Source organism: Dreissena polymorpha, chromosome 9 (genome assembly GCF_020536995.1).
Source record: "Dreissena polymorpha isolate Duluth1 chromosome 9, UMN_Dpol_1.0, whole genome shotgun sequence".
Classification (NCBI taxonomy): Eukaryota; Metazoa; Mollusca; class Bivalvia; order Myida; family Dreissenidae; genus Dreissena; species Dreissena polymorpha.
Window position 1 is genome coordinate 92,463,353 of NC_068363.1, and position 21,907 is coordinate 92,485,259.

General features: G+C 36.8%; 1 protein-coding gene and 2 long non-coding RNA genes across 4 annotated transcripts in view; 2 read left to right on the forward strand and 1 right to left on the reverse strand.

Annotated features, from left to right (window-relative positions):
• LOC127844925 (uncharacterized) overlaps positions 1-21,907 on the forward strand; it is a 41,109-nt gene that overhangs the window by 17,132 nt on the left and 2,070 nt on the right. For both annotated transcript variants that reach the window (XM_052375478.1, XM_052375477.1), the window contains exons 2-8: positions 10,868-11,114; positions 14,488-14,771; positions 17,426-17,572; positions 18,575-18,734; positions 19,425-19,608; positions 20,091-21,338; positions 21,581-21,818. In XM_052375478.1, coding sequence (XP_052231438.1) covers positions 10,868-11,114; positions 14,488-14,771; positions 17,426-17,572; positions 18,575-18,734; positions 19,425-19,608; positions 20,091-21,338; positions 21,581-21,818 — 2,508 coding nt within the window. The remainder of the gene's footprint in view (positions 1-10,867; positions 11,115-14,487; positions 14,772-17,425; positions 17,573-18,574; positions 18,735-19,424; positions 19,609-20,090; positions 21,339-21,580; positions 21,819-21,907) is intronic.
• On the forward strand, positions 1,144-4,764 carry LOC127844927 (uncharacterized). The gene is made up of 4 exons (XR_008032973.1): positions 1,144-1,680; positions 1,841-1,912; positions 2,652-2,733; positions 3,371-4,764. It is a non-coding gene; the product is annotated as an uncharacterized LOC127844927 (long non-coding RNA).
• Positions 5,213-9,662, reverse strand: LOC127844926 (uncharacterized). Its single transcript, XR_008032972.1, has 5 exons — positions 9,474-9,662; positions 8,995-9,081; positions 8,322-8,495; positions 6,719-7,583; positions 5,213-5,616 (listed from the first exon to the last, which is right to left on the reverse strand). It is a non-coding gene; the product is annotated as an uncharacterized LOC127844926 (long non-coding RNA).

The window sequence follows — 21,907 nt, forward strand, 5'->3', positions numbered from 1 at the left end:
GAACTGTTGACAACAAGGTCAAATTCATAAAAGTATTATTTCAAACATTAACCAGCTGATAAGTTTAACTTGGTGTATATGTTAAATTATGTTTGTAATCTTTTATGTACAGTTAAGTCCGGTAATCTTGCGCGTCCGGTAATCTTGCGCACTTCGCATTTGCGAATCACGCAGACGACAAATGATTTTCTTTAGTGATGCAAGATGGAATTTCACATTTTTAATAATTAACGGATTTAAAAGGTACGTATTCCATGCAAAATAAAATTCGATCATTACATTTAAACGACGGTTGCGTCATCCCTATACATCGTAAACACTGGCCCACTTACGAAAAATTCGAAATGAATCACGAATTCCCTGCAGTCTTTAGCGTTTTCATACTTTAAAATAAGAATTCATAAATCCAACGTGTAATTTAGCATTCCATTGCACAATATCCGATCAGTTATGGTATTTTTGGCCATGAAAATATATCGCATCAGACCGACATAGTCCATTATTTCCCGTAGTCATTATTTCCCGCCATTCTGTCAAACCAATTTGGTATGATCTCCGCATGCGCAATGGCCTAGTTTTGATATTTTCTGTAAACTATGGAAGCATGATCGTAATAAAAGCAAACCCGTTATGCATAAACATTTTTTTTCACGCATACCGGTACTTTTTTTATTAATTGTACACTATTACTAGTGACTATATTATTTTTTGATTTGTAGTGAACAAAAACTGCACTAGAAATCCACATTTAATTTCAATGGTTTTACAAACTGATTTAAAAAAAATATTTTTCTGGAATGTTTTTTGTCAATAATTGGACACCATATGTCTACAATTTTGCCTTAACGAGGTCATTACAGAAAGTGCGCAAGATTACCGGATACTGTGATAATTTGAAAATGAGGTGAGTCATGTTTGTTTTGAAATCAAATCGGACAGTTCTTCACTGAATTAACCAGATATTTTTGTGTTAATAAGCACATCAATTTATTATTTCCATAATAAATTTAGATATTATGTTGTCAATTTATAAAAGAACATGTTTTAAACCAATTGACCCTTAAAGGGACTGTCCAATGGATTATGGTCTGAACAAAATATAAAATTATTGTTTTAGATATTAAAAACGATTTTCGCCTTTGATTTAAGGATATAAAAACTCAAAGCAGACTAAAGGAAGTATAACACAAACCAACACATAAGCCCAAGCGGATGGGAATTCCATATTATATTTCAAAAACGCCGCTCGACGTTTTTGACCTAAAAATAAATGTAGCTGAAAATCAGCTGACAAGTCACGTGGTGCATGGTACTGTCATTTATTTTTGGCATAGAAATTACATTATTTCTAAAGAAAGAGATTTAGCTTGTTGAGCAAATAATTGATTTTCATTGAATATTTTTGATAAACCAATAAAATATACTTCATATTTAAATCAATATTTTTATTGGAAAATCACTTTTCACAAATACGAATATGCGGTCGAAAAGAATTCAAGATGGTTCGGACAAAAACAAGTGCAAGCGCTAAGACTAAAAAAAAACAAGAGATGCAAGGTACAGGCGTAATAAAAGGGAAAGGATAATAGACATTGGTATTCAGTGTGATCGATGGAGAAGAGTTAAAGAAGCTACTGGGATTGAAAAGGACGAGAAAATGATGGAAATATTGATCGATGCGTAAGTCTTCTTCATTTTCAGTTTGTGTTTCATAGCTACTTTTCTATAAATTCCCTTAATTATTTTGCTATATAATGAACACGATTTGACTTACACACACACAAACCCTTATTAGTATAAAAGATGTGTTTTAGAAATGTACAATGCTTTTAAATTTCAGAACTACTTCTGAACTAGAGAGCTTCAACAATCATCTTTTGATACGCTCCAAACCAAAGCGAAATGCTTTCAGGTAAATAAAAAGTTAAATGTTTAAAAAATACACTTGTTAAAGTGTTTCTTTTTTTATGAACACATGCTCATTCATTGAACAAAGGAATTTATGCTCTTTCTTTTTGAGAATTTACATTTTAATAGTGTAAAAATGATGTACCCTTTGTGACAAGTCTCGTAATAAACTGCCTGAATGACTAAAATATGAATATATTTTTAGCTCGGCTGTTTTCAGAGAAAACCCGAGGTATTGTCATAGCCAGCTCGTCGTTGTGTCGTCAGCCAGCTGCTCGTTGTCGTGTTGTCCGCCGGCGTCGTGCTAAAACTTTTACATTTTGCTCTACAATCAAAGTGATTCCACCTACAACTTTGAAACTTCAAATGTGGATTCACCTTGATGAGTTCTACACGCCACACCCATTTTTCAGTCACAAGGTCAAAGGTCAATGTCCCTGTGACCTCTAAAAAAAAATTATGACAAGCTTTCGAAGCCTAGCGTGGCACCCGTAATGCGGTGCTCTTGTTTCATCATGTGATAGTAAAATTATTTATGAACAGGATTTTTGTATTTTTGTTCACAGGATGTTTAAACAACTAGTAGTTAATCAAGAAATGAATTCTGATTATGAATATGTCAAGTCATTGGTGTTGAATTAGTTCATATCTAGTGTAACATCATCAAAGTCCTAAAGGCAGATTTTCACATGATGAGTTGCATGATATTTTCTGAGTTTCATTTCTAAAATTATTTTTTTCAGCTGTGCAGGTGTCAGTTAGCAGCAATAGATTATTCAAAACACTTGAATCTCCTGTTTTGTTGGACAAAGAAGGAAATGAGAGGTATTTATATTATTGTTTTCGCCCTGTATGTTGGTTTGTGTGTTTGTTTGCGTCAAACTTTAACATTTTGCCATAACTTTTGCAATATTGAAGATAGTAACTTCATATTTGGCATGCATGTGTATCTCATGGAGCTGCACATTTTGAGTGGTGAAAGGTCAAGATAATCCTTCAAGGTCAAGGTAAAAAAAAACAAATTCAAGAGAAGTAATAAGCTTTAAAGAGTTCATCTGAACCTACCAAATGATAAAAAAAAAAAAATCAAAGTGGCGCAGTAGGGGAGATAGTGTTTCTGACAAACACATTTCCTGTTTTTATTAAATTTTGAATTGTACGGATCAATTTACAGATTTATGATTACTTATTGAAAGTTTTTATTATTAATAATTAAATTGAATTTACAAACATGATGTATTTAAGCTCAAATTTGACACATTCATGTGATATGAATAATAAGTATACATTTTGCAAACAATGCTCCTGTCATAAAAGAACTACTGCAGCAAAGTATGCACTGAATCAGTAAATTTATATTATGGCATATATATTGTCTATAGATCTTTATTCTTTTGTTTTGTTTTAGCAACTGTCATTTCATTTTTTCAAACATCATGTCAGTTATAAAACAATCTTTCAGGAGAAAAAAGGTGTACTCAAAAGCTGCTTGTAATTGGAGCACAAGGCCTGTGAAAAAAACATACATAACCGGTTTGATCACTGAAGTTATAAATGAATTCACCATAGGCAAGAAATGAATAAGTGGCAAATGTGAACAGCTGCCTGAAGACTCCAAAAGAATAAGGTCAACTATAGCCCCCGTCACCCCTCCACCTACATCAATACTTGGAGATCAGCATGTCTCTAGATTGAGAAAAGCGAAAAAATGAATTGTTGCCCAAGACGTGTTTGATATTCATTTGAAGTTGACGCAGAAGTTATCTTTGTTAGATAACTATTAAGTTTCACATCTTTAGTGTAAATATAATTTTAGAAGTGTTTTGAAAATGTACAATCTTACATTATGTTATAAATAATGAATGCTCTTGGTTGTACAATGCAATTACATTTTTTAGGAAGTTTTAATATTGAATTTAGCATAAAATATTTTTTTTATGTTATATGTTGTGCGTTTTTTATCAATACATTTTTATGCTCCCCCAAAATTTATTTTGGGGGGAGCATATAGTTGCCGCTTCGTCTGTCCGTCCGTGTGTCCGTCTGTGCACAATTTTTGTCCAGGCTATTTCTCAGAAAGTAATGACCGGAATTCAATGAAACTTTATGGGAAGCTTCACTACCAAGAGGAGATGTGCATATTATCAGCCGGTTCTCTTCAGATGATTTTTCACAGAGTTATGGCCCTTTGAAATTTTCCATTGTACATATAGTGCAATTCTTGTCCGGGCTATTTCTCAGCAACTAATGACTGGAATTCTATGAAACTTTATGGGAAGCTTCACTACCAAGAGGAGATGTGCATATTATCAGCCGGTTCTCATCCGATGATTTTTCACAGAGTTATGGCCCTTTGAAATTTTCCATTGCACATATAGTGCAATGCTTGTCCAAGCTATTTCTCAGCAACTTATTACAGTAATTCAATGAAACTTGATGGGAAGCTTCACTACCAACAGGAGATCTGCATATTATCAGCCGGTTCTGGTCGGATGATTTTTCACAGAGTTATGGCCCTTTGAAATTTTCTATAAACTGTACATATAGTGCAATTCTTGTCCAGGCTATTTCTCCCCAACTACTGACCGGAATTCAATGAAGCTTTAATCCATCCATCGTATAATTTTGTCCACAGTTATGCCCCTTAAGACGTTTCCTTTTATCTGAATATATATTACAATATTGTGACAAAAAAACACTTTTGGGGAGCATCACCAGTCTACACCGGTTTCTTGTTACACATGTAAAAAACACAATTTTTCTTACAAAATGTTTAGTTTTTTGTTTGATTATCGATATGTGTTTTTCATTGCCTTCTTTATTACCTGTATTTAATAAACCATTGTAGTCAATGTCTCTAAGCCTCTTATAATTGACCTCGAGAGTAGTTTCCTCTTTAATTATCGATACTATGAATGTGATAGTGTATCCAGATATGCCTCAGTGTTCTATTTACACATCAACATTTAATACTTTTTAATGGCCATACTCATTTGAAATGCAAATCACCTAAATAATTAAATGCCAGCATCATACACTCGAACCAACTTCAATGAGTTCTCAACTCCTGTCACATTTCTATGTGCATGTATTGAGTTCGATCCATTTTCTGACACCAGATGAATATAATACAAAATTTGTAAAAAAAAATCAAACTTCAATGCATGGATCAAGTTCATATCACACTGAATAAAATACCTCAATTTTATATCAATTTAATAGATAGGAAAAAATCGGCTGAGCTAAAATGTAGACGGTCTGCACAGGTTACTACATAAAGAAAGCACACAATATACAAAACATGGTTAAACAATAATAAGATACTATTTTTTTTAATTTCAACAGCAACTTGTTGCTTTTTTATTGATTTCGAAATGTTTAATCATGCATTAGCATATGTCATGTTTAAAATGTATTTTAAGAAACCTAATCTAACAAATATCAAGTGTGAAACAAAATGACTCCAAATAAAAATAAACAAGGGCTGTTTGTAAAACATGCATGCCCCCCATATGGGCTGTCAGTTGTAGTGGCAGCCATTGTGTGAATACGTTTTTTGTCACTGTGACATTGACCTTTGACCTAGTCACCTGAAAATCAATAGGGGTCATCTGCGAGTCGTGATCAATGAACTTATGAAGTTTCATGATCCTAGGCGTAAGCTTTCTTGAGTTATCATCCGGAAACTATTTTACTGTGTCGAGTCACCTTGACCTTTGACCTAGTGACCTGAAAATCAATAGGGGTCATCTGCGAGTCATGATCAATGTACCTATGAAGTTTCATGATCCTAGGCTTAAGCGTTCTTGAGTTATCATCCGGAAACCATTTTTCTGTGCGAGTCACCGTAACCTTGACCTTTGACCTAGTGACCTAAAAATCAATAGGGGTCATCTGCCAGTCATGATCAATGTACCTATGAAGTTTCATGATCCTAGGCGTAAGTGTTCTTGAGTTATAATCCGGAAACCATTCGGTGGACGGACGGACCGACTGACCGACATGAGCGAACAACATACCTCCTCTTCTTCGAAGGGGGGCATAATAAAAAAATCAAAATGCAAACTTAAAATTGAATAAAAGCAAAAGATATAAAAAATAAAAATAAAAACAGGTAATACACTATTGACTGTTTTTTAATGAACGGTCTTTTCAAGCAAACGTTACCATTTTTGAACTCATCCAAAATATCCTTGAGACCAATCTTTATTTTACGGCTGTAGAGTGTTAACAAGGCAAATGTAGACGCCGCACGACGGACAAAAGGCGATCACAAAAGGTCACCATGAGCACATTGTGTTCAGGTGAGCTAAAAAGTGTAAAAATCAAACTATTAAGTTCAAACAAGAAAATAAAATAAGTATACAAGAAATGAATTTTGATTTTCAATTAGTTTATTTACATAGTATTCTTAAGAAATATGTCATTGCTTCTTTTATTTCTTTCATCTTACAATCCAGAGTACTCGTGGCATTTCATTCAAATGACACCAAAGTAAGCATACAAATGTAAAAACTGCTGTGCAAGTTTTAATAATAAACTAGCACATTTCACACAAATTGATTTTTCAAAACAAAATGCATAGAACTGAAAAATCCAAATGATTAAGCATAACTCAAATGATTTGCATAAATATAAATGTTTCAAAAAAGGAGCCAGAACAAAAAATAATCAAAACTAAGAAAAGTTCTATGTCTGATAAATGAAAAAGAACAGCAACAAGGGCTGTTTGTAAAACATGCATGCCCCCCATATGGGCTGTCAGTTGTAGTGGCAGCTATTGTGTGAATACGTTTTTTGTAACTGTGACCTTGACCTTTGACATAGTGACCTGAAAATTAATAGGGGTCATCTGTCAGTCATGATCAATGTACCTATAACGTTTCCTGATCCTAGGCCTAATTATTCTTGAGTTATCATCAGGAAACCATTTTACTATTTCGAGTCACTGTGACCTTGACCTAGTGACCTGAAAATCAAAAGGGGTCATCTGCCAGTCATTATCAATGTAGCTATGAAGTTTCATGATCAAAAGGCGTAAGCATTCTTGAGTTATCAGCTGGAAACCATTTTATTGTTTTGAGTCACTGTGACCTTGACCTTGTGACCGGAAAATCTAAAGGGGTCCTCTGCCAGTCGTGATCAATGTACCTATGAAGTTTCAAGATCCTAGGCGTATGCATTCTTGAGTTATCATCCGGAAACCGCTTTACTGTTTCGAGTCACTGACCTTTGACCTAGTGACCTGAAAATCAATAGGGGTTATTTGCCAGTCATGATCAATGTACCTATGAAGTTTCATGATCCTAGGCCTAAGCGTTCTTAAGTTATCATCCCGAAACCATCTGGTGGACGGACCGACATGTGCAAAACTATATACCCCCTCTTCTTCGAAGGGGGGCATAAATATGCAAAATTATTAGAACACTGGGCCTTCACCTGGTACGAAGCCTGTATACTGGCCTTAAGGACTAGGAAACTTCTCCCTTATTAATTTAACACAACATGCTGGGACAGTTATACTCATGCATTAAGATGGTAAATTGTCTGTATGCAGCATGTCTGAAAGATTTATTGACATCTTCTAGTGTCTCTGCATAAAAGGAAAACACATCTTGTTGATACTGCTGCTGACTGTAGAGGGTCATCCTATCCAGCACCGAAAGAGTCATCTCCTACAAAGAAATTGTAACAGATTTTACAATAAACTTCTTGCAAATGTAACTCCAATCAGCAGTCAGTGAGACAGCACACTAGATTATATGAGCCTTGTTCTGAGAAAACTGGACATAATGCATGTGCGTAAAGTGTCGTCCCAGATTAGCCTGTGCAGTCCACACAGGCTCATCAGGGGCAACACCTTCCGCTTTTATGACATTTTTCGTTAAAATGTCTCTTCTTAGCAAAAATCCCATTTAGGCGGAAAGTGTCATCCCTGATTAGCCTGTACAGACTGCACAGGCTAAGCTGGGACGACACTTTACGCACATGCATTATGCCCAAATTTCTAAGGACGCGACTCATATAAAGGGGTGGAAAGGTGTTGATGGTATCAATGCAATGGATCAATGGAGTACAAAATATTGAAATGGTATGCAAACTTAACAATTTTTAAGCAAAAAAAGAGTAATCCTTTCTTTACTCATGTAAAAACATAAATTGCATTGAATAAATTAGCAAGATGACAAACAACTACACAATGTCTTAGAACTTAGCATCTTTGTTGGCATTAGCTGAAATTCATTTTAATAAGCCAATAATGATTCAGTAAAAGATTTTCCCACATGACAAAATTGCCTTTATAGCAGGATTAATTTTTAAGATGGGATATTTAATAGGTTTGCATGGTAGAACATTATTGACCCATTTCTTAGTCCTTGTTATAACACTCATAATACATGAATCTTACTCACAGGTCTGTGACTTGAGCATAATTCTGGGACCATCCCACAGCAAACTCGATCTTCCACTCTCTCGTATTGTGGGCATCTGTGACAAGAGCACCACTTAGTTATTGTTGCTAATGTATCAACTTTCTGGATCTTTCTGGCAGGACGTTTTCCTTAACTCTTCTGTAGACTTGAATCCTGAGTGTAACAAATAAAACATCATGCATTTGATAAAAAACCAAGTAATGCAGAAAATCTAATAAATAATAGCAAAAAGAGTAACCCTAAAATGACAAAATCATGATGTCAATGTCATGACCTAATCACATGAGTTATAGTGCATTTCTTGATTTACTACATGTTATTTGCAACCACAGCCTACATCCACAGATTTCGGACCTAAATATTGTGAAAAAAAAAGCAAAAAGTCCTACTATTCTTAGCCAAGGTGACTGTTCAACTCTCAGGCCTTTACAATAATAGTTCTAACTTGTAAATCATAATGGGTTATAGTCAAACCTGCATTTATCAACACAGAGCGGACAAGGGTGATATTATTATTTCTTCTTAGTTCGTCTGGTCACAAATAGATATACATAATTCACTATACCCCTCCGGTTGACCAGGTGGGAGAATTTATCGAATAACTGGCACATAATTAAAATGTGTACACACAAGAGCATTAAAATAAACTTACTGAATCTGTGTCCTGAGAATACAACAACATTCTCTTAGATGGCTGTCTCACGCATTTACTTCTTCTCATCTCTCCCTCTGTTTTGGCCTAAATAAAAAAACATAAATAATACACTGACTTATTTGTGCTCTAGGATCTGGGCACGAATTTACTGTGGAAGAATCCACTGGCTTCTATTAGCAAAATTTAAACGTTAATGTAACACGTACATTGCAAAATAAACAACACAAAATTCAAAAGTCAAAACGAGAAAATCATAAAATCAAAATACGTTAAATTGATTCTCATTTTCATGCATTGGAGTCGTCTACTATCGTCTAATTTGTAAACCAGCGACATTTAGCGTCGAATTGCAAGGTAAAGACCAACAATCCGCTAACATTCAACGGCAGATAAAATCATCTTGTTGAATTAAATAAAATAAGATCGGAATCTTAATATATTATATTTGATTAAATCAAAAAAACATATTTTCTTACTGGTACGCTCATTGTAGATTTCGAAGCCTCCGCCATTTTGTTTGTTTGTGTGTGAATCACGTGACACGAAGCGCGAAATACAAATAGAAAGGGATTTCCCAAGGTAGACGCAAAAGTCGTAATACAATTTGGCTGTTGCTCTTTAGTTTTGTAGTTTTTAGCAAAAGGTTGAGTTGGATATGGTTCAAATTAACGAATGTTATTAATTAATATCAAAATAATAGCCTGCTAAATTCAGGAAAATAATCCATTGGACAGTCCCTTTAACTGCGCAAGATTACCGGACAGCATCGTATTTCAACAATTAAACTTCATAAGACTAATTCATATCCACAAAAGATATTATTTTAACGCTAACACGTTGATAAATTTATTTATGTAGAGAACAAAATCTTGTCTAATGCAGTACTTTTTGCATTTCGTCTCAATCAATTAATATTTTATAAGATGAATGCATATCTTACATATTGGTATTACTACATCATAGTTCATGTTGAATACCTTACTTCATTCACTATGCATGTTTAAAATATTTTTATGCATATTTTTTTAATCTGGCAACCAATATCAATGTCACAAATTACTTATTTACTCATAAATGTTGTTAGCAAATTATGATTTATATTTTAAACCTTGCACTAGCCAAATTATATGCAATGTACATGTTTGTATCTCAAGCTTATTGTTAACCTTGCTGGAATACTTTATAATATGTTTTTTAATCAATGACACTTGACACTTATTACTTATTGCAGCACTTCTACTCATCCCCCCCCCCGCCCCCTCTCCATCACCCATCCATGACTTTATGTCATTTATCTACGATAGACCAGGATAAATGAAACACTCTCCTTACAGAGGAAACAGTGAAAACACAAACAAAACGCACATTTCTGACCTAATTCCAGGCTTTACACACGAATCAGTGAAGCGCCGCAGACAAAAATAAATTAACCAATCAAATTCACCAGGTTTTAAATAGAACCGAATGGAAAAAACCATAACTACAGTATAGTCAGTATCAGTAATCCATGTAAACAAACAGGTTATTCAGGCCAAAGGAAAAAGTGTTTATTTCTCAGTTCAACATCATCATTCCCCCACTCAATTCAAATTTATGTCTTATATCTTATTTCATCTCCACTTCCCTTTCTCTTTTCTATTTTCTATGTAAAGTTTAACACCATGTCACAATTGTTAATAACTCTTTGTAAAAGATGCATTGTCACTGAATACTCATGTGTCACTATATTTGTGATTTGAGCTTAATAAAGGTTATGTTGTTGTTGTTGTTGTTGTATAAGAACAATAACAATGGTTATGATGATGATGATGATGATGAGGAGGAGGGTGACGACAGCTATGATAATGATGATGTCTACATGTATTTCCAGATCGAGAAATCGATGTTAAGGGCCAGTCAGGACGACGCCAATCGCCGACAGAAGCTTGAAGAGTTCATAACGACACTGACGTCACTTATACAAGGAGGAGGAGAGAGTGGGACGGGCTCCCGGATCTCCGGCGGTGAGCTGGTGGAGGAGAACCTCCGACGGGAGGGCACGACTCGGGACTTCCAGGCCGACTGCAGGGACCATATATCCGCTATTCAGGAAAACGAGTGTCTCTTCATTGTTGCCGGTGAGTGGTGGACGAATTTGTAAGTGCGGCTCTCTGAGCGCCTGTGCGTGAAGGAGGGTTCATGCGAGTTTAACTTCAGATGTGCGTTGGCGTGCATTTGTTTATGTGTGTGCGTGCACAAAGTGAATTTCTGGGCGTTTGTGCGGTGGGTTACTTGTTGTGGGGTATATTCGTTCGCATGTGTTGCGATTTTTTTTGAGACTATGACTTGCAGTTTCTGCATTTCGAAACTTAAAAATAATTATTCCTTGTAAATCATAAAACACACAGTTGTATGGTGACCTGGCTTTTAACACCTGTTTTTCCTTCAGCTGTCGATGCTCTAACGCATCGTGTATACGTAACAGACAATAATAGAACCGCGTCTTGCGAAAATGGATCTTTCCGTATAATTTCGTATGACGCGGTCAATATGCTTTTCAAATAATATATTCGCAATTTAAACAAACATCACATGATTGAAAGTTTAGCTCTTACGCGCGGATTTTGCATTTGATTTTTTTTTGTAATTCATTTGGTTTTTTAAATGCTAATAACTAATTATATTCACGAATAACCCACGTTTGACGATATTTCATCAGATTGTGTGTACATAAACTATTTCACAACAGATGTTTGACAATACGATTTGTGAAAACGACGCTCCTACGAAGAGCTCTAACAAATAAAGGGTACCATTGATTAATTTATAAACTTTGTGGTTAAAATAGATGATGTTAGAAATGATTAAATTCATACGATAATGTAATTTTCGAATACTGATTGAGCTTTGACGTCTTCTTTAACCGCAGTGCGTGGGCATTATTTAAACGTGTCACCCACGTGTTTTCATGTGCTTTTATTTTCGGCAAAGTTTACTGCTTTGTACAGATTATGCACAGCATGTTTTGTATGTAATGTAATTGTTTATGTTGTACAAAAAGTTGTTCTTAGGGTGGTGAAAAAAAAACACAACTGAAATTAGTGTAAACGCTTATATGTTTGTGTTTTACTGAACTATCGATGTACGGCGATATAACTCATATTAATCCGGTTTCGATTATCAATCATCCATAAACGAACAAATATATTTCAAAACTGTATTAGTCAGGAATGCTACCAGTAATGTGTTTTTGTTTTTAACCACAGGAGGGAATTCCGTATTATATATATATAGTGCAACTTCATTTGCCGTAAAACTACACCTTCTTTACTGTAAACCATGTGACTCGAACACTTTTTAACGGATCAACTACAAACTGGTTGTTTTCGAAAGCTAATAAAATAATTTATTAGGAAAAATTAACATTATATATTTATATTAACATATATATAATACGGGATTCCCTCCTGTGTTTTCAACAATAACGCTTACGTTCTTTTTTTTGGAAAAGCGTCATCTGAAGTCGCTTCAACGTCTTGTACAAATGAATTACCGACGAATGTATCGGCTGGTTCTTGTGTTTTCCCACCAAACAAAATGAAATAAATAAATAAAGGTAGTTCATTCAATAATTACTGTTAAACCGTCTCAAACTTCCTTTATAAATACCAATTGTGAACCTCTTATGAAAAATGTCTGACACTATCAAAAATATGCGCCAAATATTTAAACAAAACTAGTTATTTTGATCGGCTGTCAATGAATAAGACATTAATCTTTCCAATAATTAAACATTCGACCCTTTAATAAAAAGAGAATTAACACTTGCACATGTAAAGCCTCGATATTTTACGAAAAATTAAAACCTTCCCAACTAGGAAGTTGAATTAATTAGTTTCTTTTTCACCTTGTAACGGCATTGAAATGATATTTGAAACTTTTAAATTTCCCCTCTACCCGCGTGCGGTTGAGTACCACCGTTTTCTGTGAATTTGCACAAGGATACACTCTTAAGAATCATTCTCATATAGCATAATAAGCGACCATACATTATGAAAACACTTGTCAAGTTCTTTGTATTGAATACATTGAAAGCCGCTACAAAGCAAACACTTGTCGATATTGGAGATCATAAGTTTTGAAAGTTACCATCGTCGAGGCACAGGTACTTAAACAAATGTTGGGTCCTTATGAGAGACTGTCATATATTTTAGCTCAATTGAGCGCGAAATGCTTTTCATGAGCTTTTGTGAAACCACATATCGGTGTTCGTCGTCAAATTTGAACTCGTTAACAATCTAGATACCATTTGTGTGGCAGTCTTTATGAAACTTTGTAAGAATGTTTATCTTGACATAACCTAGGCCAATGTCATGTTTTGTACAAAATTGTTCCCATTCTAGAAGCAACATGTTTGTCCCAATGTACATGAAACTTTGTCAGAATGTATTTCTTAATAATGTTAAGTCCAAGTTCCAATATGGGTCAACTGAGTTAGAATAACTAGCTCACCAGATAAAATGCTAGAGAAAATATGTTAACCACTCCAGAAACAAGCTTCCGGAGGTCAAAAAACTAACTATTAAATTGTTACAAAATCGGTATTAGTCTCACGATTTGTTTATGATTGTTTTTGTGTTTTAATAAAAAAAAATGACAATAACTGAAGTGTAGTGTTTGTTATCTGTGTACTGTATGAGGATGGGCTTTAACGCGGCCATTAGCTTAATTCCGCAGACAGTGTCGATGGTGTAATATATGCGGAAGTATGTGCATATGTGCACATGTGCACAACCATGACATCATGTGGTAATGCTTTACCATAAATCGACCCACTTATTTATGCGTTATCATTGAACGGCAATATGCATTTTAAAAGCTGTAATAAAATATCAAAGTAAAACGCTTTATCATGTTGATTTAATGTGTCTGATATTGATATGATCGCTGAGTAACCATAAAGAGTGCATAAATGCTTTTCGCGATTAGAGACGCAGCGTTTGATCATGTGCTGCATCTAGGTATAGGAAAAGTGAACTTAATGCATGAGCGTAAAGTTTCGTTTCAGATTAGCACGTGAAGTCCGCACAGGCTAATAAAGGACGACACTTCCCGCATACACTGATATCCGTGGAAAAGAGACCTCCAACAATTCAATAAAAGCGTTAAATGTCGTCCCTGATTAGCATGTGCGACGCTTTTAATACTGTTTCACAATATAATTAAGTCTCGTCATGCGAACATCGGTAAAAAAGAGAAGCAAATAAAACATCATAATAACCATCAAATGAAAATAAATACCAAGACGTCGCTACACTATGCGTGTTCGCTGTTTTCAGACATCTTAGTTTATATACGGGATATAAGTTTCGTTAAGCAAGCACAAAATTTTTTATATATATCCAACAAGTCGGCTTTCTGGAAACTTTCCTGTCAACTTATAGTCCGAGATGATGGAATTTGATGTATAGGGGTTTGAAAAGTTCTCATGCGTAAGCTTGTTTCTCGTAGGTGAAACCTCTGCGGGTAAATCCAGCGTGCTGAATCTATTGTTTGAGCACGATATCCTGCCAGTGCATAACAACAGTTCAACATCCACCATCACTGTGGTGCGATACCACAGCAACAGACACGCACGCATCGTCTACAAATCAGACCGCCCCAGCGAGGAGTTCGACCTTGACCCCGAGGGCATGGAAAGGCTAAAAAATGTAGCTTTCATGAAAACAGCAATAGAGCGGGAAGGTCATGAAGTCAGAGAAGTGCAGGTGTATCTACCACTTCCGTTACTACAGGTAATTAATTTAATGTTGGAGTAGTTCATATGGATTAATTCATACGTCCATAATTATTATTTCTTTGCTTTCTGTGATTGATTTGCACTGATAGTGCTTCTTAGGCCTCCTTAGATGTATACCCCCATCATCAATGTACGTTACATGTATACTCAAATAATTTATTCACGTTACATGTATACCCCAATCATTAAATCACGTTACATGTAACCCCAATAATTTATTCACGTTACATGTATACTCCAATAATTAATTCACGTTACATGTATACCCCAATCATTAAATCACGTTACATGTAACCCCAATAATGTATTCACATTACATGTATACCACAATCATTTATTCACGTTACATGTATACCCCAATCATTAAGTCACGTTACATGTAAACCCTAATCATTTATTCACGTAACATGTATACCCCAATCATTTATTCACGATACACGTATACCCAATCATTGATTCCTGTCCTCGACTCTCAGTTTAACTTGACTGAACATACGTCATATTGTAAAACGCAATACGTCTGATTTTGGTTGCTTACACCCGGAAATACAGGGGTTAATGTCATCCACAGTGACTGTTCTGAACATTTTACCAACAATTTGAATACTTATTGTGCAATTCGATTTGACACAGAATAGAAAGCCACTCCCCTATAGTTGTGTTCTCATTTCTTCCGCGTTCTTAATTGTTTTGTAATTTACATAGAATCCGCCATCCTCCACATTCATCTCCTCATCCTCCTCAGCTGCAACAGCTGCTTCGCCAACATCATCGCCATCACCATCTTAAGATACATTATTAGATTCATCATTAATGCCGTCTTTATTCCGCAAGTTTAAAGTTACGCACATATGGTGTAAATAGCTTTAAAATTCAAACAGGGATTGTCTCTCAAGACAGTTGGGGATTTTGACATCTTAGTATTAACATAATCATAAATCATGTTTATTTTTATGAAGAACAACAGAGTTTCCGGGATTTTGTCTTATGTTCATGGAAAGTGTTTACTAAGAATTGAATGGTATTTTAATGAAAAGATTATTTATTTTAAAAACGCGTAAAATTTCATTATATGCTGCATGATGTTGCATTTCTATACTTTTTGAATAGTTCCATCAGTTAATTATGCTAAGAGTGTTATTACATGTTATTACATATGCGTATAAGTGTCATTTAAATACGAGTTTTATGCAGTTTTCCGGGAGCTGTAAAACTATTCAATATGCTCCATAGAAGAAGATGGCATGTCATTCCCCGATTTAGAGACTAGACCTGTTTGGCTCGGAATGTTGGAATGTTTTACCCTGATATAGAGACTACACCTCTTTGACTCGGAATGTTGGTATGCTTTACCCCGATATAGAGACTAGACCTGTTTGGCTCGGAATGTTGTTATGCTATACCCCGATATAGTGACTATACCTCTTTTACTCGGAATGTTGGTATGCTATACCCCGATATAGTGACTATACCTCTTTTACTCGGAATGTTGGCATGCTGTACCCCGATATAGAGACTAGATCTTTTTGACTCGGAATGTTGGTATGCTTTACCCCGATATAGAGACTAGATCTTTTTGACTCGGAATGTTGGTATGCTGTACCCCGATATAGAGACTAGACCTTTTTGACTCGGAATGTTGGTATGCTGTACCCCGATATAGAGACTAGACCTCTTTGACTCGGAATGTTGGTATGCTGTAACCCGATATAGAGACTAGACCTTTTTGACTCGGAATGTTGGTATGCTGTACCCCGATATAGAGACTAGACCTATTTGGCTCGGAATGTTGGAATGTTTTACCCCGATATAGAGACTAGACCTCTTTGACTCGGAATGTTGGTATGCTGTACCCCGATATAGAGACTAGACCTTTTTGACTCGGAATGTTGGTATGCTGTACCCCGATATAGTGACTAGACCTTTTTGACTCGGAATGTTGGTATGTTTTACCCCGATATAGAGACTAGACCTCTTTGACTCGGAATGTTGGTATGCTGTACCCCGATATAGAGACTATACCTTTTTGACTAGGAATGTTGGCAGGCTATACCCCGATATAGAGACTAGACCTTTTTGACTCGGAATGTTGGTATGCTATACCCCATATAGTGACTATACCTCTTTGACTCGGAATGTTGGTATGCTATACCCCGATATAGAGACTAGATCTTTTTGGCTCGGAATGTTGGTATGCTATACCCCGATATAGAGACTAGACCTTTTTGGCTCGGAATGTTGGTATGCTATACAATAATATAGAGACTAGACCTTTTTGACTCGGACTTTTGGCCTGCTAAACCTCGATATAGAGACTATACATGTACCTTTTGACTCCGAACGTCGGTATGCTATACCCCGATATAGGGACTAGACCTTGTTGACTCCTGGCCTGCTATAACCCGATTTAGAGACTAGACCTTGTTGAATCCTGGCATGTTAATCCCCGATATAGAGACTAGACCTTGTTGACTCCGACCCCTGTTTGTTGTTTCAGAGCGGGCTTGTGGTGGTGTTTACACCAGATATCGGTGATTCTTACCTCTACTGTTTATTTTCCGCTGCGGACTTGCACTGCTTTAGTGTGGGTGGTTTGTGGTTGACACCGCAGACACCTTTGACTATATTCTTCCCTGTGTGTTTTTTCAGGGCGGTCTGGTGTTGGTGGATACCCCAGGAATCGGAGAAAACGAGTTTTTAGAGGCGGAGCTTATGAACTTCATAGGAAGCCACCACATCCGGGGATTCGTGTACATCATCAAGACAGACAACGCGGGCGGAGTACAGGAGGACAGGGTATGGCTCATTGAATTTTGTATTATATCAGTTGACTTCTATCTTAAACGCCTAGACTATGCCTTATTTATTTTTACTTACTTATCTTTGTTTATGAGCACCTTTTTTGTTGTCACAGCGAGGCTTATCAGAGGTGATGCATACACAGTTGCAGAAAAAAACACCCATTAGAACACCCTTTGAGGGGCCGGACATTACTTAAATTAGAATTATAATAAATAATTACACCTGAACGTTTTATTATACTTTTTCTTCGAGGGTTTAATAAAAAAGAATCATTGAACATAGTACTTCCTCTGCTGGCTTTCAATCTGAGGTATTCGGATCAGATGTAATACATTTCTTTATCATTAACGTTACTTTACTTTTATAAATATAAACACATACCTAAAAACACACGTCTTTTTAATCTGCTGCACGTGCTTGCAGAGCATTAAAATGACTGCCTACAACTGATGCATTTATGTAAGTCAACATTGAGCGACGGGTCACTTATTCCTCAAATGCATCTTCATTGGGGCATTTCTTTTTAATAACATTGAAGAATGTGATAACGTGCAATTAGAAACAAGGAACAAAGGTGTCCACCGTTAGTGTCCCTTGTTTTTGATAATATGATGAACAATTTACCAAAATTGCAAGTTTATTTAGTTCACAAAGGGTAGCATATATGATTTTTTGTAACTTGCACTTGAGAATAATGATGATGATCATGCTGGATATGATGAATTGGATATATTTTATAATACTGTTGGTGAAAATAATGATAATTATTTTGTTAATGATGATGATATGATGAGGATAATGGTGATGGCGTTGATGATGATTATGATAGCGAAGATAATGTTGGCGATAATAAGGTTGGCGGTGATGATGATGATGAGGAGGAGGAGGATAATGATAACGATGATCATGATGATAATATTATAATTATAATAAATGTAAAGTCAGTGATGCTTAGCCATATGCAAATATAATTCACCCACAATTTATTCACCTCAGTTGCTGAACCTTCTGAAGATCGTGATAGAGCAGCAGAGATCAAGATCGGACCTCACGGGGCGCCACACAACCTTTGACCCCAAGTCCGCCCTGTTCGTCTGCAACCGCGTCGATCTTGTATCGAAAGACGAACTCGAGAAAGTGAAGAAGAACGCAATAGGTAAGTCGACACAATGATGTGGGTGCTGGTGATTGTGTTGTCGGTTTTGCTGGTGATGGCGGTCGCGGTTATGATACATCGTCTCCTCGTATCAGATTTTCACCCACCATTTTCCGCCATTAAAACATAATAACATATTTTAGGAGAAAACGGAATTTGTTTTTTTTGGATAACTGCGGTCTTATCGCATCCATTTATTTACGCGCTTTTCATGACCATACTCTACATATATGTTATTAATAATACTCTTCTAAAATATATTTTGTAGAAAAAGCCATGGATGGTATGAATAAATGGATATGAATGATACTAAGTGTTTTATGCGACGATTACTGTTTGCTGTATGCTGTTAATAAAAACCGAACCATTCAGGGTGACATTTGACCAATCTCTATCACATTTGAATGCGTGTACAACAAAGGCAAAGTAACTTACATAGTTAATAATGTGTGATTGATTAAGCTTTGAATACGTTTGGAAGAAATGTTCAACTGATAAGAACAAACTGTTTTTGTTGTCGTAACTGCGCTTTTCGCTCGACTCTGATTTAAAATATCGAACATTGAAAACATAATATTTTTGTCGCTCGCTTCAATTTTTTCGGTCTAATCCCGAGAAAGTGCATACCAACTTGTTGTGGAATAAACATAACACAACCATGCGACAATTTATCCTACCTATATTCCACAGAAAAGCTTTCGGCTTGCTGGCCGAGTTTTGACGAGTCACAAGTGGTGTTCTTCTCCACCGAGAAAGCTCTGCGAGACGTGCAGGCGGACACAGACTACATCAACGACAACTACAAACAGCTGTTAGACGCACTCAAAGATCTATTCATATCCGCGCTGGAGAAACGAGTCAAGAGTTCGTACAAGTGAGTGAGCCTATCTCTGGGTAACTATGCTTAATGAATGTGCGTAAACTGTTGCCCCATAGTAGCCTATGCATAGCGCACAGGCTGATTAGGGACGACAGTCTCCGCCTTAACTGGATTTTCAATATAAAAAGACTTTCTTTAAACGAAAAATATCATGAAACGGAAAATGTCGCCCCAGATAAGAAAGGCGGGTTGCACTACGCATATGCATTTAGTTCCGTTTTCCCAGAGCTAGGCAAAGTTAATTTTTGCGTTCGTTAAAGTCCGTAGACAAGTAAAAGTACTGCATACTTGGTAGCAATATTCTGTGTATACTAAAATACTTTTGATTGTCTGGTTGTGCATGCCGTTACTGTGTTCTTTATGAAATAACAAACATTTGGTCAGCGTATTTCTTTAAAAAAAAGAGCTGAGTATACATTCTGCTTTCTTATATACCGGAATAACCTTATCAAATAATAATAAGCTTTACTATTTAGATGGATAGAGTCGGTACTCAAGCGGTCGGACCACTACCTGAGGACGATCGTGAAACGTCTTGACATGACGGACATGGACCTGAACGAGAAGTCGGAAGTGACGTTGAAGAAGCTGCAGAACCTCCAGAAGAAGTCGCAATGGGTTCTACAGGAACTGAACGACAAGGTGGACACTAAGGCGAGAGAGCTGAACGAGGTAATGAAAAGTGTGGTGAAGACGCCGAAGTGCATGGAGTACTTAACTTCCAATTGGTCGACACGTGACGTGCCGGATGTGGACGGGGGCCTTGGAGACTGGCAGTGGATACGAACGCGGATCCAGGAAGCGTTCTTCGACAGGCTGATGACATACATCGAGATCTGGGAGCGCGAGGAGGAGATTGTGGACGGGATAGAGAGCGATATCGCATGTGAGGTGAAAGCAAAACTTGACATTCTGCAAGATGAGCTTGATGGAATTGAGAGTGAAATACGTGGCGATTCGTCCTCCAACTCTTCAGACGGTGAAATATCGGCCTTGACAAAGTCTAGAAGACAAAGCTTGCTCAATTTAACGCCAATAAAACTTAAGTATAGATTAACGGAACCTAAACTGCCAATAAAACTGGCGGCTCGCGTGACCAAACCTTTCAAAGCAGTTTTGGAACACATCACGAATAAAATAAAAGTAAGTGATTTCATAAACAACCCTGTTAAAGTGGCTAAACAGTACTCTCAGATAATGTATAGTCAACTTGGCCTTACACAAAACGGCCCGGATGCGCCTCTTTTGGTCATAGCGAACTATTTAGTGGAAAGACCGCGCGACTATCTAGACGCTATTAAAAGACGGATTCCGGATATGATTCTTTCAAACCAGCTTTATCTAAGACACATTGAGGACAGTCTTGAGTCAGAACGGCAACACCAATCGGAGTACATCGAGACGATGATAGGCATCGAGCAACTTCGTAAATCTTTACGAACATATGGCGAAGGTTATATCTTAGTAGAAGATTTCTCCAGAGGTGAACTTCAGATTCAGCGGGATCAGACGGAGGATGGTAAAAAGCCTTTTAACGCCTGCGAGTTCATGCGCTCTAGTTCCGGTGGGCTGGACACCTCGCAACGACGGGACATCCGGGGACTCTGGACAGTTACGTACAGTGGCGTCCTGGTGCGCAACGGCGTGGAGAGGCCAGTAGGGATCCGAGTGTACCTGCCGTCTTCCGGCGTTGAGTGCACACTCAACGAGGTGGCTAGACTGAGGTATGTGTTCAAATTGTTACATGTTCATCTTAGCTTGTGCTCACAGGAATTTTACATTTCGACAGCAGCCTTTTGATTACAAACACAATTGTATTAACTATTTAAGCTATTCCTCTGTGCATACATTCACGACAAAAACTAAAAGGTGAGTCTGTACGCATTTTACATATTAATCAATTCTTTTGTAAGAACATAAATAAAAATGGCGGTTACATAACACCAAGTTTGTACATTTGCACTAGGTGTCTGACATGGAAGGATACGGGTGTAGCGGAGTTCCTCGGAATCCATAACGCAGACGCTATCTGCCCGGCTTTCGTGTACGACGGCGACCTGCGCTCCCTGCGGAAGACTCTCGCCTCCACGTTCCTGAACATGCGGGAGCTCATACCAGAAGTTCTGCTTGGGGTCGCCAGCGGCCTGGAGTATCTGCACAACAAAGGCATGGTGCACATGGAACTCACGCAAGACACAGTCACGGTAAACTGAACTTGCTAAGTACACAAAAATAATGGTCATAATACTTAATTACTATGTGTATACATGCGAGACGGTGTGCTTTCAATGCT